General features: G+C 40.4%; 1 protein-coding gene across 1 annotated transcript; it reads left to right on the top strand.

Annotated features, from left to right (window-relative positions):
* Positions 1–806: 806 nt before the first annotated feature.
* zbtb47b (zinc finger and BTB domain containing 47b) lies at positions 807–25,063 on the top strand. Its single transcript, XM_044339536.1, has 6 exons — positions 807–1,125; positions 17,061–18,443; positions 20,540–20,687; positions 21,102–21,217; positions 22,231–22,375; positions 22,765–25,063. Exons 1-6 carry the CDS (start codon positions 1,123–1,125, stop codon positions 23,211–23,213), a joined length of 2,244 nt encoding a protein of 747 aa, XP_044195471.1. The 5' UTR covers positions 807–1,122; the 3' UTR covers positions 23,214–25,063.
* Positions 25,064–25,157: the final 94 nt, after the last annotated feature.

The raw sequence follows: 25,157 nt of genomic DNA, 5'->3' as shown, positions 1-25,157 counted from the left end.
TTATTAAAGTGTGAGAGGATAATAAAAGGAAGAATAATTTGAGATTTTGCACTCTTTTTGTGGTTCATTCCTAATAAATTCATTCCTAATTTGTCCACAGGATGTTGGTCCAGACTGGTTTTCCATGCTGATAGTAGGTTGTTCTATTGGGAAACTGGGTTTCCAGAATTTATTGCTGGACCTCTTGAGACGACAGACCGGACATTTCTTACAGTCACGTTGAACATTTTAGTGCTGTTAACTGGAACATTTTTACCGCATTTTACTGTTTGGACCCAAACCATGACCTTTCCCTAACCCCAACCAATTGGTTTTTGTACCTCAGTATAACTATTTAAACCCAAACCATGGGAAGGGTTGGCGTATCAACTGGAAGTAAAAACATTACTTCATTTCGAAACTATTTTAATTTGATCATGTGATCTTGGCCAATCAATACAATGCGCATGCGTAATAATTAAACAATATAGGGACGATTGACACTTGGAATCCTTACTAATAGCCACTCCCTAAATCGGAACTAAATTTGTTTTGTTTTTTTGAGTTTTGACATGAAAAAGTTATGAGGAGATGATACGGGACACTTTGTTTCCAGGTAGACACTATTTGTTGACTAAAAAATGAAGTTATATTGACTTCTGCAATGTGCGAAATGAATGAACTCCCTAACCTTCGCAGCTGTCTGCTCGTGTGACGTCACACGGTCGCAGGAGCGCACAGTGAGAGGAAGCGCACCCCGGTTTGCGCCATATGTCTATAAATGCCCTTCCCAGTCTTCCTCCTCACGCCAAACGAAAAAAAGAAAATCCAAGTACAGTACAAAGAAATGCGCCTGTCTCTCAACTCCACGTTAAACAGTACCGTGTCCCTTTAAAAACGTCTGACAAAAAGCCCATATGATCCCCGAGCTCCAATCACCAATTCCTTCTGCAAAAGCAGCCTCTGCATTTTTGTCTGTCTGAATGCTACAGTAGCACGGGGGGGGGGAAAGAGAAAAGATTGAGGATAAGGCAAAAACTGGAGAAATGTGAGAAATTCAACGGTCATTTTCATGGCGAAGGAAAAACTGGTGCGAAAGGAGTTATTCTGGGACTCCTTTGAGCCTCGAAACGCTGGATCAAAATGGTAGGCTACAGAGGAGCGCTGCATTTTTGTTTATTTTTTTTGTATGTGTGCGTGTGTGTGTGTGTGTGTGTCCCTTCTTGATCTCTTGCAAATTTCAGCTACTTAGCAGGCCGATCAGATCAAACTTACCACACTTCTGAAGCGTTGTGTTTGTGTGCCACTGGCTGTCATACGTGTGTTTTGTGCCTCGTCTCCGCTGCAGTGAAGTTTGCAACTTGCCGACATGGCACAAGTTGGAAATTGAAGCTGCTGAAAGAATGCAATGGCTACAATAGCTACATTGATGCAGAGAAGGAGTTAAATTCTTTCATATCAGGGCGCTTCTGCAAAAAGAAAAAGGGCTCTCAGGTCGTGACTGGTGTGTATGTAGACAAGGGTGAGTGAAACTAAGGCAGCCAGGGCAGGACAAGTTTGACATTCATGCATAAATTAAGATAATCTCCTCTGTGTGGTTTAATAGAGAAGTGCATGTCACTGTTAACGTCTCAATAACTTCAGTATGGTAAAGAAGCTGCCTAGTAGAAATAAATGCAAATTTAATTCCAGGCTTTGATAGTCAAAGCACAGCACCCGCAGAAAACACTTCACAGCAATGTTGTACTGACTAATGTTTGTCTGCTGCATGAAGTCAGTGCTCTTTTATTCACTTTTACTGACTGAGTTGCATTTCCAACTAGACTCCGTGCAGTTTGTTTTTTTTAACTCCGTTTTTCATGAGAAGACATGAAGATGGTGCCTCTGCACAGACAGGCAGGCAGAGTTGTGGGAATGGAGGTGAGTGAGGCAGACAGTCAGCTCTGTCTCCAGGGTCGTTTTAGGATGCCTCATTAGGAAAGCATGTGGAGCTTGATGCAGTGGTGGAGTAATCCCAGCGCGCGTTCACATCTGGAGGCTTGGGTTAATATCTGGGTCAGGTCAGCAGGGTTAGCCCTGGTGCTCGCTGGACTGGTGGGAGCGAAGAGGGAGAGAGACGTTTGGTTATTGCTGTGTGTGGTTTTTTTTTCTGTTTGCTTCTTTTTGTTTGTTTGTTTGTTTGTTTCTGCATGCATGCATGCATGAGAGTAAGCTGCGATAAAGTGCAAAGTGTGCTTGGCGAATGCAGAGGATAGTGTGTCTGACTATGAACGTTGGTAAACACCAACATGCTGCAGATAATTTCTGCAATTACTTTGTTGACATCAAAAGAGGATTAGTCCCTGCGAATTTTTGCAGTATATCCCACAAGCTAGAACTAAATGAAAAGACTGTATTTGTTGTTCCTTTTATTTGCCGTCTATAAAGGGACACTTGGCTTCATGTTTTGGGCCCTCTGATGCAGTTTAATTTCAGTCAGCATTGTCAGGTCCTGAGTAGCTCCTTCTCTATCCTCACAGGGTGCTGTGAGTTTTACGTAACTGCCTATTCAGGGCATTCCTGCCCACCCTTGACTTTGAGGCTTCACTGTCTCTGGGTGCAGAGTGAGGAACTGTCTTTAGTCCTTGTGACAAGTGCAGCCATTCCAGAGCTGGGCAACAAACTCCAACTGACATCTTCGCTCCCCCAGTAGGAGGCCACTCTCCTTGGAAACTAAGACCATAGGTGCTGCTAATTTATGCCCCTGAGATTAAGAACGGTGGACAAGCAAGGTCAAACTCTCTGGGCTTATGTAAGGATTCTTTTGTTCTTGTTGGTTCAAATGGCGCAAGTTTGTTTGAAGTAGCCTCTAAGTTTTTACTCTTGGAATAAATTCACAATTTAATTGTTTCTGCGCAGTGCCAGCCAGCATTGGTGTCTTTTCATCAGTGGAAAACAGTTACTCTAATTTAACCCCTGTGGCACTTTTTTCAAATGACTTTGAACTCCGTTATCAAAGAGGCCAAACAGCTCTTTCTTTTCATACAGCTTGATATGAGGATTTCTATTAGCCTTTCATTGTCAGGCATTTGAAGATATTAGAGGTTTTTTTTTTTTTTTTTTTTTAAGGGGACCGTCTAAAGTGTACTTATAGCTTTTAGCTGAATTCAGGCCAGCGAGAGAGACTTAGGAGGAGCTTTAAAGCAGATGGGAATGAGTTTTCATGCTGTTTTCAGAGAATTGTTAAGCAGGGAAAGTAGGGATCCTTGATCTGATAGTCATCACAAATATTTGTTTGACATTTACTCATACACACAGATTAATGTTTTGGTTTTATACAGCCTTCTATTTATCCATTTTTAGCTCCCTATCTGTGCAGGACGTTACAGAACAAATATGCACAGATCAGTTAGAAAATCATACTCCTTATCCATCACAGTATCAAAATAGGATTTATTCAGTTCAAATTTTTTACCCTTTAAAGGAGTATAACATTTTGGAAATACACTTATTCAATTTCTTGCGTAAGTTAGATGAAAAAATTGAAATCACTCTCCTGTCTGTCTGTTAAATATGAGGCTACAGCCAGCAGCCGGTTAGCTTAGCTTAGCACAAAGACTGGAAACAGGGGGAAACAGCTAGCCTTGCTCTGATCTAAAGTAAAAAAAAATCCTACTACTAACACCTGTAAAGCTCTCTAATCAACACATTGTATATCATTTGTTTAAACTGTACAAAAATCAAAGTATAAAAACAACAATTCAGGTTTTATGGTTATTTGTTGGACTATTTTTTGGCTCTAAGCAGTTGCTAGGCAATCGGCAAAGATTCCAGGAAGTTACTGCTCCCAGCCAATAAATAGGCCAGTAAATAACCGTAAATGGCAGATTTTGTTATTCTTTAGAAAAAGCCAGGCTAATTGTTTCCCTGTTTTCAGTCTTTGTACTAAGCTAAGCTAACTGGCTGTTGCCAAATATATTTAACAGGCAAATACGTGAGGGGTATAAATCTTCTCGTTCAACTCTCAACCAGAAAGTGAATAAACCAAATGTCCCAAAATGTCAAACTATTCCTTTAAGCTCACATTCACCATTTCTCTATTGTCCATTGATTGGTTGCAGCTATAGCAAGCTGATGCTCCTCCTTTACCTCTTCTTCCTCTTTGTCCTCTCTGACCTTCTCATCAAACATATCAACTGCTTCCGCGCACACACACACACACACACACACATACACACACACACACACACACACACACACAGAAAGAGTATTGCCACACCAGAGAGATTCCTCTGATAAGGGGCTCTTTTAGAGTCTTGTGTTAGCCTCTTCTCTCTTTGTGTCATGCTATGAAAGGGATAATGAAGATATCACAGTTTCAGCCTGTGTAATAGCCCTCGGGTATGTCTGCACCTGCTCGCTACAAGACATTCAGATGATCTTTTGTCTCTAATAGATCCCTTCAAAGGTGCATCTTTCACTTTTTGTGTCATATATGTGTCATTTCACTGACTGGATTTTTGCTGGTGTTTGGCTTTTACAAATAGAAATATCTGTTTGCACAACAATCCACAATTTATGGTGCCACAGGTATTTGGCGTCACATGCCAGTGTTTACTGGTGAATGCGTGCACAGCAGGCGCCCGCGTTGTGCACATGCGTGCACGGCGCTGGCATTGGGAACAGTGTGTTATGACTCCAGCAGAGCGGTGTTGTGTGAAGCGTTGTAACGTGTGTGTGTGAGGAGGAGATGCCAGCACCACGGGCCCCTCTCTTGGCCAGGCTTCCTGACTCAGCACTTCCTCTCGCAGCTCATTGGCCCAGACACAAACTTCCTGGCAGAGCTTCAGTGCGGACGCTCTAACCTCATCGCTGCGCATCCCCCCCACCCGCCTCCAGGCAGCTCCTTTGATTATCCAACTGCTCGTCATAGTCATCTCAGCTCCAGACAACCGCCGGTTGATGTCTTCTTTCAGCATCTTTTCTGATTGGGCAACACACACACACACACACACACACACACACACACACACACACACACACACACACACACACACACACACACTGTCCCCAGCTCTACCAAACTGATAAAACACACTGTCATCCAGTTTGTTCAAAGGACAAGCCGGTAAAGGACTTTGCAAATCATGCAGCTGAGGCAATCCCGCTCACGCTGTCAAATTTTAATTTACTGTATGTCGCCAAGATGCTGCTCATGCTGCGTTCTCTTCCTTATTTTTGTTTGTGCATCCCAATTTCATGCTCGGGTAAACGCGTATCAGTTGTAGATTGGCTTGTCACCTGTGGTTGCATTAACATATAGATGGAAATGTATTTAAATCTAATGGTGAAAGCTGGTGTAGCTCCACCAGGGCAAGGCTGGGCACGTCCAAACTGCTAGATTAGGACAGGGGAAAAGCCTCGTCTTTGCAGCATGGAGGGGAGATTGGATGTCTGGGATTAGAGCGGCGCTCACGCTGATAATATTGTCTTTATTAATTGCAGCCAGCAGTGAATGCTGTGGTTAAGAAAGTTAAATGTTTTAATAGGCTGAGGGGAATAAAATAATTAGCTAAAGTGATGGAAAGAGAAAATAACCAGCAGCACATTTATGATTTGCCTTTTGCTGTATCTGAAGTTATTCCACTGTACATTTTACCTGAAATCTCATTTACTTTTCATGTGCTGAGGCAGTTCTTTTGAGTCATATAGAGTTCATTTGACTTTTTGTCCTTTTAAGAATTGCATTCATCTGGATCAGGTCTGCATTTAATGATTATTTGAATTATTGATTAATAAGAAGGTTATTTTCTAGATTAATGATAATGATTTAGTAATGCACTTCCATGAAGTTGGGGGATTTGTTAAAAAAAGATTCAAAAAACGATGGCCAACATAGATAAGCAGAGGTCAGGACATCCTGATATCCTAATATCCCCAGGAAAAACGTTCATACAATATTGGACGATTCTGCAATTCGGTGCCAAAGCAGGAAGTAGTGTGTCTTTTTTGTGCCAAGCTGGAACGTGAGGGTGTCAAGGTCGGGGTGGTTGGTGGAAGTGTAGTTCGTCTGACTTTCATGCAGGAGAGTTTGTCTTTTTATTAATTATAACCAAAATCTCCCCATAACCTCAACCATCTGTTTTAGTTTCCTCAATCATAACTATAATCTTTCCCTAACCTTAACCATGCTGTAGTTGCCATGCACAGACACAGAATTTTCAGGTTTTCCAGAATTGTCCCACTTGGGGAATTGTCCCCTTTAACATATGAATCAAACCCAAAAAGCACTGGATCCTACATTTCCTATAATGTAGTTTTATTAATGCCATTCATTAGATCATCCCTGATTCATAAACACTCTTTCAAACTTCATGTGCCCAGTTTTGTAATGCAAACTTTCCACTATAAATTTGTAGTCCAAGCCTAAAGCAAGAAGTCTCCAAATGACATCACTAATTATTTTCTCAGACTTCACAAAAGTCCTGTAGAGCCACAGGAGATATTTTTACAACTGTTTTCACAGGCTGAGTAGTACCTCTCATCTTAATGTGTAAAACTACTGGAGCGCCCCTTTAGCTGATATATCATTTAGTCAATATGTGTCAGAAAATAGTGAAAAATGTCCATCAAAGTTTCTCCAAGGCCAGGGTGTCATCCTTAGATGTCTAGTTTAGTCCATCAACCATTAAACATGTAGCACAACTCTTCTCCAGTTCACCATGTTTTATTCACCAAACATTTTCCTCTATCTCGCCCTCATCAGGGTGCTGCCTGAGGCCGCTTCCATTTCTCTTATATATATTTCACCAATTATTCATGTGATCAGCAAATCACCATATAATATGTAAATAGAGAGAGAGTATATATATTTACATAGTTTCCACATTTTTTGCATTTTTGAATAATCCAAAGCAATTACAAAGTTCATCAGAACATTGAAGTGAATTGATCCATCTATGCACAGAATTTCTAATTGTTTAAAAAAAAACAAAAAACAATTTTTTCATTTGAAAACAAATATGACCTGGTAGACTCTACAGTTATTATATATTTATGTCCAAACAACAGTCCAAAACCCAAATTTATGCACAGTATAATGATATAAAACAGATATTTCAGAGGCTTGAACCACAGAATGTTTGAGAGTTTTTTTAATTTAAAAACTATTAAACCAATTAGATAACACTTCACTTCAAGTTCCCACTATTTTGCATGTATGAGCATTATATAAACATTTAATAAATGGTTTATAACACATTATAATGTAGTTATAAGCAGATATGACATTTTAAGTGTTTATTAATGTACAGTATTTGTCAGAAATCTTAACATCTCTCATGAAGAAATATTTTATATTATTACAACTATTGTTGTTCATTATCTGTTTATACACCAGTACAAGTGCTGACAAGTACAGTAATGAACACAACAATCTTCTAACAACTACATTATGGTGTTTTATAAACCATAATTGTTTGTATACTGTTTACAAATGCTAAATGAGGGGACTTAAAATAAAGTGGTACCCAATGTGTTCCTTCAACATTATGACTGTTGCACTTTAAATATTGCACTTAACCAGTCTTAAATAGGTATAGTCGGTATTTAACAGATTAGTAAAGTGTTTAGTCTTAAATTCAGATTTCACACAGTCTGTCATAATACAGCTTTTCACTGATTTATGATGGTTGATCCTCCACCAATCTGCATCACATGCGCGACTGGTCTATGGGATTATGTAATCCCACAGCCTAATATCACAAGGTGTAACTATCAGCCCTAACACCATTATATCCGATAAACAGTGCCATCCCGGCAAGTATTTAACTCCACTTTAATGTGGCGGAGCACGTGACTGCGCCGTGTGTGACCTTAGCCGCCTGTCGCTATGGCTCCCCCTTTTTTAGTCATTGAATATTGATTTTTATTAGCATTTTTTTATCATAGCACTGTAATGATCACCGCGGGGCTTGTTAAAAGCAAGGCTGTGTCACTTGTGCTATTACCAATCTGGCTGATCTGTCCATTTGCAACATATTTGATAACCGGAGTCCAGTCACATTCACATCCTCTTTTTCATCTCTTTGCATCAGCAGTGTCATCACGTACGCCAAAATTTCTTTATTTCCTGTTTACTGATGCGGGCACAAGTGTGTGATTATAATGCAGGTATGCCTGCGCAGGCATGTGTGTGTGGATGTGCTACTGTATATGCTTTTTCTATCTCAAGGTCAGTGCCGGGTCTCCGTGCTGATTGGATTTAGAGGAGAGGAGAGGGAGTGCAGACTGCAGACAGAGGAGAAATCTTCCACCAGACACAAAGACTGAAAGCAGGGAGAGAATTTGGCAGACTGCTTTCCGACCATGCCAGTCTTGCCCAGCCGGTAGCCTAGACCACATAACACCCCGAGGATTAAGCCGTGCCACGATTCTCACCCAAAGAATCAGAATTCACTCCTCTGGCACGACTAAACCTGTCTGTTGTTTGGCGTCAGCAGCAGGGAAGGTCTGCTGAGCACACAGAGGACACAGTGTCAGTCATTACCCTGATGACTTTTTAATGGCGGTCTGATTGGACTCCGCCAGAAATGACATGCCCTTGTCCTGATCCGTTTGGTTGTGTTTTTGAGCGTGAGCTGATCCCCTTTCCAGACCACGTAAAAGCACTCTGACGTTACTGCGAGGCCAAACTTGCTGCTTGTAACTGGGTGATCTCGTTGTAGAGATTTTGTATTCAGGCCTGTCATGCTCCGCTCTCGTCTGCACTGATGATGACTCAGGGATATGTGCGAGTGTGTGTGTGTGTGTGTGTGTGTGTGATTGGATGAGTGTGAGGGCGGGTGCTGCTCTCCTACCATCTCCATGCCAGTGAGTGAGATGAGGCCTGACATGGTGCCCACTCTCCTTCCTCGGGGTGTCAGTCACGCCGAGCCCTGCGCCAGGCCCCTCAGCAGGAGGCCTCGCTGTGAAGAGGGCTGCTGAGTGTGCTCTTTACTGGAGCTTGTGTGCTCCGTGGGTGGAAGTGGCAGAACCCCCCCCCCCACCTTCCTCCCAGCTGGGTGACAAGAGGGCCAGGGCATGAGTTCATGGGATTGCTGTCATCATGTCTGTGGATGGTTTGGTGCTCTCTTTTTGTTCCCTGATGGTCTTTCCAAGTGCAGAGACATCACTGTGCATATGGACATTCTGACATTGGACTGGTAGCAAGTTGCACCTTTAAAAAGATATTAAATGGGCATTTTTGTGGCCTGAATGGAAGAGTTTTAGAAGTGGAAAAAAAGTCAGTTTGTCTTGAGAGGACTACTCTGCAATACAGTAGAGATTTGTATTGAGATCTATAAGATGTAGAGCTATTGAGTAATTCGGTGTCTATTGTCTAAAGTAGTGCTGCAGCTGATTTTCATCATTGATCAATCAGCTGATTATTTTCTTGATTCATGAATTGATTGTTTGTAATTTTTGCGGAGCTTAAGGAGATGTCTTCAATTGAACAACACTCCTAAATCCCAAAGATATTCAGTTTACTGTAATGTAAGACGAGGAAACACAAGCACATCCTCACATTTAAGAAGCTAGAGCCAGCAAATGTTTGGCCTTCTTGCTTGAAAAATGCCGTAAAGATCGATCAGTTATTAAATTAGATTTGGATTAATTTTCTGTTAAGCGGCTAATCGATTAGTCAACTGAACATTTCAGATCTAGTCTTAATTAACGATAAAAGCAACTGTTATCTATGGAAATGTGTTCTGAAACAACAGAAAATCAACGTTAACCGGCTACAATTTTGCTATTTGATAAATAGTTAAATCTTCTTTTAACCAAAAGAGCAAAAACATTCACTTGTTTCAACTCCTCACATGTGAGGATTTACTTTAGTTTTCTGTGTTTTATATGACAGATAAATTCAGTATTTTTGGATTTTAGACTGTTGGCCAAACAAAACATCAACTGGGGCTCTGGGCTGGAGAAATGTAATGGACATTTTTCACTATTTTCTTTATTCTGATGTTATAAAGTCTGATTAATTGAGAAAATAACCACCAGAATAATCAAAAATGAAAATAATTATTTGCAGTGCTAGAATGAAATGAAACTGCTACTGTTTACATCATTATAAACTCAATCTCAAAACAAAGAAGAAGACATCACAATGTTTTTTGACATTTGATAGATGGCCGATGGTTATTGATAGAAATTTGATAGGCAAGATTGTATCATTGCAAGAATCACCCAGCAAATATACAGTATATGGAGCCTCACGTGTGCCGCTAGAGTAATAAGATTTATAAGACTTTTACTATGCTTAATTATGATCAATTAATACATTGATCAATTAAAAAAGGCTATTATAACATGACTCGTTAAATTAGCATTTAAATGACACATAAAACATAATAAAACAATCATTAAATTTACTATTTTATTTCCTTACTCTGTCTTTAAATGATGACTTGATAAGTATCTTTAAAATGGAATCACAAAATGAGAAGGCATTTGTAATCAATATAATTATGTTTCTGCCTGTTTCCTGTTTTAACACACACAGTCTCCATTTCGCTCTAATTTATAGACGTCTCTCTTAAATTTAGAGATGTGTTGAGCGTTGCCACAGAAAAACTACATAAATTTCAAGCCACGGAGTAGCAGTAGGAGCTCTGATTGGTCAAACTCCTGCCAACGCACAGCAGCTGGCCTATTGGAGCTCCAGCTGCTCACAACAGAGCATAAAAATATTTAGTGATATTAATTTTGTTTATGTTGCCAAGCTCTAATCAGACATAACAGTTTAAGATGTGAAAGAGGACACTGAGAGGACAGGGAGAAAGCTTTAAACCCCCCGCAGTGTTTTCCCCCGTGAGACTCCCTCCTGCCTGAATACAACCTGCCCTCCCTCGCACTATTGATGTGTCCATGACTCTGTGCTGTGCTCTGACATTGGCCCCTGCTAATGGCTCAGTCTGTTCACCGGTCAGCAAGCAAACAACAGAGTCAAGGTAGATGATCTTTAGTTCCCTGCTCATAAATCTGCCATGCTACAAGGTGTGTGCACAAAATAGTAACAAAATAATGTTTCAGAGAAATAACATCTGGGCACCTTTATTCATACACAAGAGCAAACAAGGAAAAGGCTGAACATTTAAGACATTGTTCAATTTTACACCAGCTACTGTCTAAGATTTATGTGCGCTGCCCTTACATGAGGCCTCAGAGTCATTTTTAAAGCGCCCACTACATTACAGTGAACAGACAGGGGCACTTTTAAAATGGCAGCTCTGTGGAGGTCGCTGCACACGCATGGCCTGTAGCATAGCTGCACAGTGACGGAGATGCAGACTTTACAGAGTAGTAAATCTACACGGAGCGTCCAGTGCAAAGGTGTCGGAGAGAAAGGGCATTCTCACCAGTGAAAGTCAAATTAGAAAGAGGGATTTCACTCTTGCTAAATTCTCAGACTCGGCTCTGTCTGGCTGAGGTCCACGAGGCGGGCTGCTGCCAAGTGCATACCACCAGCCCTGGCATGCCTGAGCTGGGTGAGGATTCACCAACGACTCAAAAAAATCTACTTTTTTATCACATGCTTTGATTGGATTTGGATTTTAATAAAAGTATTGTCATCAGGCTGATCAGGGAAATATTTTTAAACATCTGATTATCTTCCCAGAGTGCGTCATACTTTCAAATTGGGGCAAATTTGATGTCTCATACATCGGGTGAAAAGTTTTTTCCTTTATTGCAGCACCCCTTTAGACCACTTAAACACTTGATATCTAGATTTGGTTTTGTATGAGTTGTCAACTTTCATAGTTTGAAATTCTAACATATAATTACAGAGCCTCTGTCAAGCCAATTAGTGTAATGTTTGAATGGAAAAGACAGTGAAACAAGACTACAGCCATGTTAGCAGCTCTGTAAAGGCTGAACTTGTTTAAACATAGTGGTGCTTTGAGCTAAATGCTAACATCAGCATGCTAACAGGCTCACAATAACATTGTTAAAGGATAGGTTTACAAAATCCACAGTCCTCATTTTGTGCTAAAATGTATTTAAAAGTTTATTTCAAACTAATATGAAGTGTCCAAATCAGTGAAATCAAGTACATCTCTTTCAAAGTTAGTCTTTTTGTGCCAATTTCCTTCTTTTTGTTACGATGCTTCTGCTGAGGCTCAACAGGGAAAAATAAACAGGGAATTTTATACTAAAAAGACTAATTCAGACTGCTTCCTTATATTAGCTTCATTATAAGCGCATATAAAATTGTTATTTGGGCATCTGACTGTTGTTTTAAGACAGACTTGAAGAATTGTGAACCCGTCCTTTAATATGCTGATGTTTAGCAGGTTTAATGTTTAATGTTCTCTGTGCTAGCATGCTAACATTTGCTAATTACTACTAAATACAAAGTACAGAGCAGGTTTATGGGAGTGTCATTAGTTTTGCAAATGTTTTAAGTACTGGATGAATTCAAATTTCTCTACAGTAAAATAGATAACATTGTTATTTGACTGAAGCATATAGACGTTGAGAGGAGCCTTGTGAAACAGGCTCTCTCAGGCCTCTACAACGCAAGAGGATCTCCTCACTTTGTTGTGTTTGGCAGATGATGAAATGATCTGCCTGGAAAGGGTGTACAACAGCTCTTTGATTGAAGCCTGTTTAAATGACACCTCTTGTTGGGTGCGTCAGTAATCCCCCCGCTGCGTGTTTGTCACGGGTCAGGCCAGATATGAATAATGTATTGGGAGACATCTGACTGAGAGGCTGGTTAAAGGTGGCGTTCCTCTAATGACAGCAAACAAACTCTCTCTCTGACATTTCCATGGAGAGGTGAGGAGGGGGTGGCAGAGAGAAAAGGGCTGTGGGAGATAATGACAGACACAGATTGAGGGAGTTAGATGCGGTCTTTCAAACCAGTGTACTCTCTCAATTTGTTTGGCTACAGTATGTGATGAAATGTGACAAGATGGCTTCGTCTTTATTGTATATTGACAAAGCAGTGGCATGACTGTTTTCTATTGGATTACATCGTTTTAAAGCATCAGTCTGGATGAAAAAAAATGTAATCCCTCACTGATAGAAATCCTGTCATTCAGCAGTGTACACTTGAAGTCTTAAAGCATATGCATGTTATTTCTGCAGATAGATAGATACATTACAGTATGTTCAGTCTGTTGTTAGAAACTCTAACATTATGGAATTATATTTGTGCCTCAATTCTGAGCTTGCAATTGGACAGTGAAAACAGATTTTTGCAGGCACATCATTTATATTTTGCAGCAAAAATATCACACAAACAATAATTTGAGGAAACAAATGTGTCTGTGTGTATTGGTTTGCATTGTTTGCTGTTTTTTTCCATATAAATGCACAATATTGAAGTGTTTCACTCAGTCTTACTCTTTTGCTCTCTATTTTCCTGCATTCTGAACTTGAGGGTGTTAAAATGTGCCACAATACAATAAGTGAATTGGAGAAGGTCATTTGTGATTAGCTTTTTTGTCTCCAATGCTATCGCTAGTATGAGTCATTTGCTAGAGAAGTAGGAAAGCACTGGGAGAAAATGGTAACTGGGAACACGATAGTCACATGTAGTTTGTACTGTTTAAGTAACATACTGTCCAGTTTTATGAACATTTTTGAAAAAAGTAGTTTGTATTGTTTTTATTAGCTTACAACTAGCTAGCTAACTTCTGCCAGATAAGTTAATCAAGCTAACATTAGTTGCTTATTTGATAACTCCCAGGTACACACCTACAATGCATTATAATCATTGAAGGAATAATAAGTTGGGAAAAACACATTTTTGCTCTATTTTTGCACTTTTTTTGTACAGATTAAACAGTCAGTATTTAATTTGTTAATTAGTGAACTTTAATGTGCTGGTAGGCAGGTTACTTTCGGACTGAGCTAGGCTAACGTTAGCTGTTTCCCCTTGTTTCCAGTCTTTATGCTAATGTATGCTAAAGCTAACTGGTTGCTCACACTAGCATCATATTAACCTTATAGATATGATCTTATCATCTAACTCTTGGCAAGAAAGCTATTGCTTTAAAGTAGTTTTGAAAAATTGAACTCATCAATTTAGCCAACCATCATACTATTCTCCCAGTGCTTCCCTAATTCCGTAGTAACCAATAATCCAACTATTGATCAGACTGGTGACAAAACAGCCAATTATTCTTTGCTTGATAATAGTTTCTCCACAAAATGTAGCTTATATGTATGCAAAAAGTATTTTTCTGTGCTCAAAAGGAACAATGGGTTTCCCAGTATCCTTCTGGATACTGGGAAATAATGTCCTTGGTTTGATTCTGCTGAACTTCTCTACCCTTGTTTCCTGTCTCTCTGTGCTTTTGACTATCAAATAATTAAAAAAAAACATTGAGGTGCAAGTATAATGCCATACAGTATGAAGATTTGTGCTGACAATGGTGGAATCAATGGGGCTCTCATTTGAGGTCCTGTGTTATACGTGCACATGGCAGACATCATTATTTTGCATTTCAAATCCCAATATTAAAATTCTCAGGTTAACAACTTCTGACCCAGTAGTAATGGACTGGACATTGTGATCATGAAGAAGAAGGGATAAAGGGATGTGAAAGAGAAATTTCCCTTGTGTAAATAGTCATGGCAGTGTCAGCACAAGAGACAGTACACAGGAGGGTTAATTATAAGAGACAGTATGCAGTCATTGCAGAGACAGTACACAGGAGGGTTAATTATTAAAGAATCGAGGTTTGATTATTTGCTTATGATGTTTGATTAAAGGCCACAGGATCTATTTTTAATTTTAATGTTAGGGAAGTTTGAGACACCGCTGGTTCCTAGATGAATCATACTTGGATCATTGATCAAAGTGTCAAGGTCACTAAATTATGTCATTAATTTAGAAATAATGGTAGAAAACTTCTGAATTTGGTTAAGAGCAAGGTGGAGTATAAGTTTTTTTTAGTTTTAAATGTGGGAGACCTGAAGATTTATTTGCCTATCTGAAGATTTTCCATCACAGGGATAAAGGTGATCACTCACATATGTTTTGGTTAAAGGAATTTGAACTAAATCTACAACATGAAGTAAAGTGTTGTAGAAATACACGGCACATTAGACCTTTTCGAATTATTGTTGTTGAGCTGTTGAGGTTTTGAATTTGTTGATATTCATCCTGTAGAGTTTAAGCTTTGATTGCGTTGTCCTATTTGAATCCCAGAAGAAGAAGATGATCGTTATCACTAAAGGAGCATAACTTCCAGTCTGCAACTTATATTTGATCTGATCTGATCTGATCTGATTTGATCGCTTCAGCGTTTTGCCCTTGGGCGATGTCTATAGCCTCGCACAGGGAGAGATAACCCGATCTTCACTCATCTCTGGCTCAGAGTCCAATTTAGCAGCTCAAAACTATGAATAAATCTAACACTCCCTAATTGAATTCTTCAAACAGGCCAGATTTTCAAGGTTAGGCCCAAATGCAAATCCATTTTCCAGCTTGAACAACGAAAAGTCATTTTCATTGATCTTAAAGAGAAAATATAGGCAGAAGGGAAATGAAGTTGCCTTCTGTTTTTTTAAAGGCAAAATTAACTGTAGTGTGATTCATACTCATTGTACAACATAGATGCCATATTTTTCTTTCTTTTCCATTTTTTTTCTTAAGATAAATGAATTATTAATTTTCTTTGTTGTACATGTCCCATCTTTGGTCTTGCACATGCAACTGTAAATACTAAAAAATAGGAGATATAGAGATGTAATTATGCAACATGTTAGCCAAAAAGTATCAATAGTCTTCCTATTCTGCTGCTAAAGAGACGCCTTGAATGATAAATTCCATTAATTGTTTGGAGGGTTAGTTAGTATTTATTTGGCATGGTTTCCCTAATTATTTCTCCGGACGTGTTTTGTCTTCTGCATAATTCGCGATTCCTCAGGGACAGTGTAGTGAGTGGGTGTGCTGAGAGAGCCGGCTAATGGGGGGAGATGGCGCTGAATACCAATGCACAGACCAGTCAGTCCTTGCAGAGACCAGACAATGTGTTTGTGTTTGTTGTGTGTGTGTGTATGTGTGTGTTTGTGCATTTGTAAGTTGTGTGTTTTTTGTGCATCGTTGCACATCTCATATGCGTGTGTATACTTGTGTGTGTTTGCTCTGTGTGCTGCTCTGTCCCCACTCACATCCCGTCTGGATCGAAACCCTGCCCTTCCTGTGCTAAAATAAACCCACCTTGGGAAGTCGAGGACCTTGCACAGAGCGTTGAGTGTTACACCTTTTGATTTTTCTCTGACTCGCATAGTGCAGCAAGCGCAGAGCCTGTGACTTTGTGCAGACTGCAAATCATAAAGCACACAATATGAATAACTTATGCTGGATATATTTAAATAGACTTTAGTTCAGCGTCGTTTATGCTTTTACTTGAATATTACATGTGAGTGTCACAGAACAATGACAATGTAATGTGATTAAAATCAGTCATTCTTAAATTATTTTTTATTTGGAAGTTCATTCTTGACCTTGGCAATACATAGTCCACTCAAAGTCCACTTACTAGCTTTTTCCAGAGCTCCATCCACATATGAAGACCATAAAATGTGGTAGAAAGCCCTGATAATATAGGTATTTCTGGATGGTTTATATTAGCAAATTTCATGAAATTATCAAAACTTAGCATGCTTAGTTTGGAAAACAATCTGACCACAAGGTCCATTTAATAGCTGTTTTGGAGCTTTCAATCATATCACATGATTTTCATCAGTAGGTGAAGTTTGCCAAGTTGTCATGGAACTGTTGATGTTCAACTTTCCATATTTTCTGAACACTTTATGACTTTAAGACTTCTCGTCTATGTTGGCATGAATCTACAAAGAGCATGTGATATGATCTACTAAGTGGACCTTGTGGTGAAAATGTTTTCTCAGCTGGTGTTTCCAAGGTTGAGAATGAGCTTTTAACCACAGAGACAGCATATTTAGTTTCTTAAAAGCATGGCAGTGGTGAGATCTGATCTGCTTCTAATCCACATTTTAAATGCTATGCTATAAATAATAATAAAGGCCTTTCTGTCTCAACCTTTACTTCTGTCTTTCTCCTCCCTTGTCTCCAGCTCATAGTGGAGAAGACCACAGACTTCCCCTCTGCTGAGTTCTCTCTGGTGGAGGATGTGGCTCTGCACTTCACCTGTTTGATGGACAGGCTGAATGAGCAGCGCCTCTTCCAGCCTGACCTGTGTGACGTTGACATCGTTCTGGTGCGTCAGCACAGCACCTTCCCAGCTCACAAGGGCGTGCTGGCGGCCTACAGCCCTTTCTTCCACTCCCTTTTCGCCCAAAGCAAACAGCTGCGACGGGTGGACCTGTCGCTGGACGCCCTGACATCACAGGGCCTGCAGCAAATCCTCAACTTCATCTACACCTCCAAACTGCTGGTGAGCAGCCGCACTGTCCGTGACGTGCTGAACGCTGCTACGCTGCTTCAGATGAGCGACATCGCAGCTTCCTGTCGTGACCTCATCAGCAGCCACTCGCTGAGAACCACCTGCGTAGATATGGCCAATCAGGATGGGCTTAGCAGCGGTGACCCAGCTGCTGTGGCGATGCCCCCCAGCCAGCTGTACCGGGAGATCAAACAGGAGTCAGAACTGGGAAGGGTGTACACACGGGAGGGCAGCAGCCCGTTTTCTGTTAGAGTGGAGGAGGCGGGCAAAGCGGCTTCCCAGCCGAAGCAATACTACCAGAAGGAGGAGGGGTCCGGAGGTTCGGCCGGCACAGGTGTGGCCACTTTGTGCAAAGTTGAGGGCAACGGGGAGGAGTCAAAGACCACAGAGGGCCATGCTTCCTTCAACAGAGATCAGATCATCGTGGAAGTCAACCTCAACAACCAGACTCTCAATGTGTCAAAGGGGTCAGAGGGCAAATCAGCAACCGCCACAGAGACGGCCACAATGTTTGGTCATTGCTGTGACAACAAGAGAGATTCAGAGGATGATGATGAGAATGAGGCAGAGAATGATGACACAGTTGGAGAAGAGGATGTTGATGACCTAAAGAGGGCGGATATACTGGGGCAGAGCAGCGAAGAGGAAGATGAGGAGGAGGATGAGGAAGAGGAGGAGAACACCCTCAACATTCCAGGTTTGGAGCAGCCGGCCATGATGGATCGACCTCGCCGGGGCACCAGAGCGTTGGCCATGGCGGGTACAACTGCCTCCATGCGGCAGACGCTCACGGAGGCCACGCTGGCCAACCAGCGGCAGGGTGGGAAGAGGACGCTGGACGCAGAGGGCCTGGGCCAGAAAGTGAGGCTGGAGGAAAAGCAACATTTCCCGTGTAAGAAATGCCCTCGCGTCTTTAACAACCGCTGGTACCTGGAAAAACACATGAACGTCACTCACAATCGCATGCAGATCTGCAATAACTGTGGGAAACGCTTCCTGCTGGAAAGCGAGCTGCTGCTGCACCAACAGACCGACTGTGAGAAGAGCATCCAGGTATGATTCAGCCATGATGACGATGATGATGATGATGTCTCCCTCACTTTTACAGTTTAACAATTACAAGTGACTAAAATCTGTCTAAACAGCGTCATACTGTCATAATCCCAATGAGAGAAGCGAGAGAATGACTTGGGGACTTTTTCTGCCCTGTGCTTTGCCTCTCAGGCAAAACCTCTGATTGGTGGAGCTGTCAGTAGGTTCTGATCCAGCACCAAGTAATACCTGAGCAAGAATTGCCAATATCAATACCAAAACCTTTTTATTATTAAAAGCTGCTGATGTACTGTCATAGGAAAGAGAGATGTGTCATGATTTATGTGGTGAATATGTCATCAATAGGCTACTTCTTCTACATTTCCATTACAAAGGTTTTGATTTACTATTCCTTGTTAATTACTGAATCACATGCATGTTTAAATTCAGGACAGTTTTTAATGGTTAATAATTACCATGGAAAAAATAACAAATGTTTATAATGTTAATTCTCTGAACTAACAAGGTGATTGTGATGCATATGCACACAATAGCAACAGAGAAGCACTTCAATAAGAAGTGTTTCCATGTGACCAGAACGTGATCTAGCGTGAGATGGATCCAGTTTTTTTTGTATCAATCCTATTGACGCCAGACTCAAAACAAGAGTTGGGATCAGTAGTATTGACACTTAAGGTATCAATCTGCTCAGCCCTACTTGACAGGAGGCTCTGCTGACAGGGCTAAAATAATTACTGCATGCATGTTGTAGATCATTGAATTTCTGTTTTTATTTACAGGATAGGTCACAATATGTGTTTGTAATTCTCTCTTACAAAAGATGCTAAAATTAAAGGATAGGCTCACAATTTTTTAAGTCTGTCTTAAAACAAAAGTCAGGTATCCATTTGAACATTGAAACAGGTTTTTCTTGTCATAATCATTCTTCCTGTTCATGCTGACCATTAGAAGATCCCTTCATAATGTGCTTTCAATGTAGATCCCTGTTTTGTGCAAAAATGTTTATCTGAAAAAGTTTCAGATAAACTAAACTAAGTGGGTATCTTCCAAAGTTCAAGTCTTTTTAGTGCAAAAATCCCCCTTTTTGTTTCCCTGGACAGTGTTTCCTTGTTTAGCTGCAGTGGAGGAATAGTAACAAAAAGAGGGAATTTTGTACTAAAAAGACTTTAACTTTGAAAGATATTCTCTTGATTGACTAACTACTGAAGCCTCATATAAGCAGAAAAAAAAATGAATAAATTTTTTACTCAAAATAAGAACAGTGGTTTTTGTCCCCCATCATTTACATTGTAAGCACATTGGAAATGATATTTTGATGGCCAGTATGAACAGGAGGAACGATTACAGCAATAAAAACCTGATTCAGTGTTCATTTGGGCTCCTGACTGTTGTTTTAAGACAGACTTGAAACATTGTGAACATGTCCTTTAAGCATTAATCCAAGCTAAACCAGTAAAGGACGGTGCTCTTGACACAAGGTCTCTAAATTAATAGGTCAAGGGTACGGTTAGTTAGAGTAGTAGGGTTAATGCATCAATAATACAAGAATTAACACAGAATTTCTAAATGTTTTGCTAGACTGTCATTATCATGGAAGGAACAATTACTAATTTCATCATAATTGGTCCATTAAATACCTATAAATGCCCCTTATTACAGTATGTCACTTCTGACACCAAACCTATGCAAAGCAGTTTCATCTTAAAAAGTTTGCTTTGAACACCTGGAATACAAAGCCAATCAATATATTCTAATTATTTAGTTACTAATAAGTGCATACACATCACAATCATGTAATTATGATAAAATTGAGTCAGTCAACCGGCAGTCAGTAACAATAAATTCTGATATCCCTCAGTACCTCCACCATTACTCCTCTGCAGTGAGCAGCTGGACTCCTGCTGTAGTTTTGAAGATCATTTGCTACTTCAATCTGCTGACTCTAATTGTTTTTTTGCTACAGTGCATGCTCAAGTGTCTGTCTAAGCACACACCTGGGTATGTGCATGTATTTGTAAAGAGTGCTACAGGTAATGACCTTATTAATATTTCAGTTGTCGCTATATTTTATCCTTCCTCTCTTTTTATTTTCCAAGTGTGTAACATGTGGCAAGGCCTTCAAGAAGCTGTGGTCGTTACACGAGCATAACAAGATCGTCCATGGCTACGCTGAGAAGAAGTTCTCCTGCGAGATCTGTGAGAAGAAGTTCTACACCATGGCTCATGTCAGGAAGCACATGGTCGGTAAGTGCCAGTAAAATCAATGATCCTGGTTAGGCACTTTGTTCCCATGTGTTACTTTAGGCTTCCTTTTCTACGTCCCACACCCGATTGTTGTTGAGGATTTGTTTTGGGTGTTGCTTTCCTTTTCCACTTTTTGGTAAGATAAGCATCTTTTTCCCAGGCGGGTTACCCTCACTCCCTGTGCACATCCGCCTTTCAACAGCTAAAGAAATGTTTGTATGAAGTGCTGTATTTCATTGAGTTGCAGTTATCCTTTTTACTGCAGCACTGACTTTAGAGTTTGATGTGTAAACTTCAGAGAAAATATCTTATCTGTTGGATGAAACACATCAGTTGTCCTCAATATTGAACAGCATTAAGTAATCTTATACTGTTTGTGTGTGTGTGTGTGTGTGTGTGTGTGTGTGTGTGTAGCCCATACGAAAGACATGCCGTTCACCTGTGAGACGTGCGGGAAGTCGTTCAAGCGCAGCATGTCCCTGAAGGTTCATTCTCTGCAGCACTCAGGAGAGAAACCCTTCAAGTGTGAGGTTTGAGCTCCTTTTATATGCTGCTGCTGCTGCTGCTCTCCACTTCATCCATATTAACAGTTTAATTCCAAAATTGAGATATCCACAGTTTCAAAACCTGTCAATGTTTAAATGAATGGAGTCTGGAATGTGATGTGCATAATAGTGCAGTTATGAATCTCTTTAAGACGTTTGCTTGTAAAATACTCATATTAAGTGTCCAGGAGTCCGGATAAGGCAGATGTTCCAGATCAAACAGAAAAATTCTGATTAATATCATTAACAAATTTTTGAATTATATGCAGAGGAAATCCTATAGTGTTTTTTCTGACATCTTTCTCCCCCTACACCTGCAAGCTGAGAGCTTCATGCCTGCATGTTAAATATGAAGCTACAACCAGCAGTTAGCTTAGCCTAGCATAAAAACTGGAAACAGGGGGGAACAGTTGGCTTGGCCCCATCCAAAGTTTAAAAAAATCCACCTTGCTAGCTGTTTCCCCATGTTTCAAGTCTTTATGCTTTAAACTACTGGCTGTAACTTCATATTTAGCATACAAACATGTGTGGTATCAATTGTCTCGTCTCTCAGCAAGAAAGCAAAGAAGTGTATTTAACAAAATGTCAAACTATTCCTTTAAAGCAAAGATTTTTAAATTTTCTTGCGTTTTCAAACCATGATAGGTAAAACACAACTTTTCTGAAGAGGTTTCCTGCTTGTAAGATTTGGGGTCTTTCTCATATTTTAAGTTGCATAACCTAACATGTGTAATAACCATAAAACAGCTCATATGTCACAGCAAACACAAAAAAATAAGTAGTAATGTTCTGGTAATGCATTTTATTTTACGACTGTCATCTGTCACAATTTGTTTTACAGAAGAAGCTTCTCACAGCTTAGATTTGGATTAAATCTGTCACAAGAGAGACTCCTGTTTCTGAATATCATCTGTCGGATATAACGATTGGAATAGAACCCATTGAAAGCAGATATCATGTTATACACGTGTAAAAATGTTCACCCTGTGTCATTTCAGAACTGTAGCGAGCGCTTCCAGTATAAATACCAGCTGCGTTCCCACATGAGCATCCACATCGGACACAAGCAGTTCATGTGCCAGTGGTGCGGAAAGGACTTCAATATGAAACAGTACTTCGACGAACACATGAAAACACACACTGGTGAGTCACTTTCTGAAGAACTCCTGATGATTTTCAGGGGTGCGTCTGCGTTAAATCACAGACGACCAACATAGCAGTTCTAGTATTATAACAAAAGGCTGGAGCAGTGTAAAAAAATAGATTAAATTAGTTATAATAAGAAATAACAAAGAGCTGACAAAACATGTTCTTCATTCTGTCTTCTAGAAGAATTTGCATTTATTGTGCTCGTGGGATATATAAAACATTTCCACATCAATGCAAAAAAAGTCTGAAATTGGGAACATTTGTTGTTCTTGATTCATAAATATGATATTTCCCTAGCAGACCAATTAAGTTACTTTTATATAAAAGTTGTTGGTTGATCAGAGAGGTGTGTTTTTCAGCTCTTGGTGTCCCTCTGTCTACAGGAGAGAAGCCGTACATCTGTGAGATCTGTGGGAAAAGCTTCACAAGCCGGCCCAACATGAAGCGCCACCGCCGCACGCACACCGGGGAGAAGCCGTACCCCTGCGAGGTGTGCGGCCAGCGCTTCCGTTTCTCCAACATGCTCAAGGCCCACAGGGAGAAATGCTTCCGCGTCAGCAACCCCATGGTTACTGACGGCAACGACCCCCTCGGTCTCGATCAGCCTCTGGCCTCGCCCACCGTGGACTCTTCCGGTCAGGTCCAGCTGGGGACGGCACTCCCCGCCGCCCCGTCTGTGACCACACCCGCTGCTGCCTCTAGCCCCCACCCCCTTCATGGCACCCAGCTGTCTCTCCCCCTGCTGCACTCCATGGGGGGGCTGCCTCCCACCCCACATTTACCCCCTCCACCTCCCCTGTTCTCTGCCGGTAGGATGAACTCCAACAACTAACAAATCTCTGTAGCATCAAAAGCACTTTGTTACTTTTGTTTTATTATTTTTCTTTGAGCTTTTCAGAGGACTCCTGCAGAGGAAGTGCGATGCACCTCAGTGATATTTACACCGAGGGGGGAAAAAACTGAATGACGGCTACATGAAGGCCTCATTTTGGAAAAAAAAACACATACACCTACAGTACCACAATAAGAAATAGTTATTTTTTACTCTGTCGAATACAATAGATAACCTCAGAGTCCAGTAGGACGTGTCGTCACCACGCTTCTCCTCATGATTTTCACAACCCTGTTCTGGTTTTATTTGGGATTTTCCGACACCACATGCATCTCTCCAGAGCCTTGCACAATGCGTTGATTGTAGCATAAGTGGGAGGAAGAGTTTCCTAGATCTTCGCTCATACGGGGGTCATCTGTCAAGTGAGAACCACACGATGATGAAAAAAAAAAAGTTTTATTTTTATTCTCTGCCAAGATGTAGCAAGTGGTTCTGGTCTGACCCAGCAATAACCAAATGCTGATTTGTCTTTGAGCATATACATGTATATGGCATTGCCAATAACCAAATCCTGTTAGCTCACCTGCTATAGTTAGGTAATGTTATACAGCATTTATAATCAATCCTGCACCTTACATTTAACTCTAGTGATATTTAAAATGTACTCCTAACTGTCTCCATTTTTATAATTGTGATCGTGTGTAATTTGTGGCACGTTAACGTCATTTGTGAGGACAAAAGAGAAGTTGTGACATGTTGAGAGTCGGCCGTGCAATGCAGTGTGTGGTGTTTGTGACGGTTTGTGTGTGTGTGTGTGTGTGTGTGTGTGTGCGCGTGTGTGGTTGAGAGAGATGTGAAGCAGAGACAAGTAAAAGTGCTGTCGGAGATGAAATCTACACTCAGCCAACCAACGCTTGAGCTTCCTTAAGTCAGGAGATGGAATAATTTGTTGACTCTCATCTTTTGCTTACATTAAGCAAGTGCGCCTCTCTCCTGTAGATCTGGCTTTGAGAAGCTATGGCACTTTTCTGTGACTTGTTAGCAAAACCTAATGTACTCAAACCTACAGCATATTTATAGGTTTAAATCTAATGTTAATGTTACAGCTCATTTCCCAGCTAAACCCAATCTGTGTCATTTGTGCAGAATACCAAGAGTGTAGGAATAGAAAAATTCACAACAACCCGCTTGTGTAGCTGAATTAAGTGTGCACATTTCATCTTGATGTGATCCATAGTGTAAAATGATAAACACTACATTATAGTCCAATGCCTAAATCTCTAAAAGAGTGCTGACAGTGATTACTTTTGGCACAATAGAGCTCATCACTAAAAGGGCTCCTTTCGATTACATCACTATTATAAGATAGTGGACCTTTGCTGAAACGGTGAGTAGAAGCTGAATAAAGCTAATGAAATGCAGTATATAATACCCATCAAAAACTTGTGGCTCTATGTGCACTTTTGACAATAGTTTGTCATAAATCTACTGGAGTAGAACTAAAAAAATCATAATGAAATATCTGTCAGTTAAAATCTCTTAAAGTTATAAGTCAGCCTTTTGGGAATTATGCTTATTCATTGTCTTGCCGAGAGTTAGATGAGAAATTTGATTCCACTCTCATATCTGTCTGTTAAGGATGAAGCTACAACTAGCAGCTGGTTAGCTTAGCTTAGAAACAGCTAGCCTGGCCCACAAAAAAAAATCCACCTTCCAGCACCTAAAGCTCACTATTTAACATGTTATATCCGTACAAAAAATAACGTGTAAAAATGACAATTTGTGGTTTTACAGGTAGTTCTTCAGTTATTATTTAGTGAGCTAAAGACCGGAAACAGCTAGCTTAGCTCTGTTCAAAGGTAACAAAATGCAACCACCAGCATCTCTAAAGCTCATTAAACAAAAACTGAAGTTTTTTAACTCACTGTAAAAAACAAAAAACAC

Source organism: Thunnus albacares, chromosome 21 (genome assembly GCF_914725855.1).
Source record: "Thunnus albacares chromosome 21, fThuAlb1.1, whole genome shotgun sequence".
NCBI classification, from domain to species: domain Eukaryota; kingdom Metazoa; phylum Chordata; class Actinopteri; order Scombriformes; family Scombridae; genus Thunnus; species Thunnus albacares.
The sequence above is the reverse complement of the archived record's forward strand: the minus strand, read 5'-3'. Positions and strand labels throughout refer to the sequence as shown.

Coding starts and splice junctions, on each gene's coding strand:
- zbtb47b (XM_044339536.1), top strand. Junction 20,688..21,101: donor TGTCAGGAAGCACATGGTCG/GTAAGTGCCAGT, acceptor GTGTGTGTGTAG/CCCATACGAAAGACATGCCG. Junction 22,376..22,764: donor ACACATGAAAACACACACTG/GTGAGTCACTTT, acceptor CTCTGTCTACAG/GAGAGAAGCCGTACATCTGT.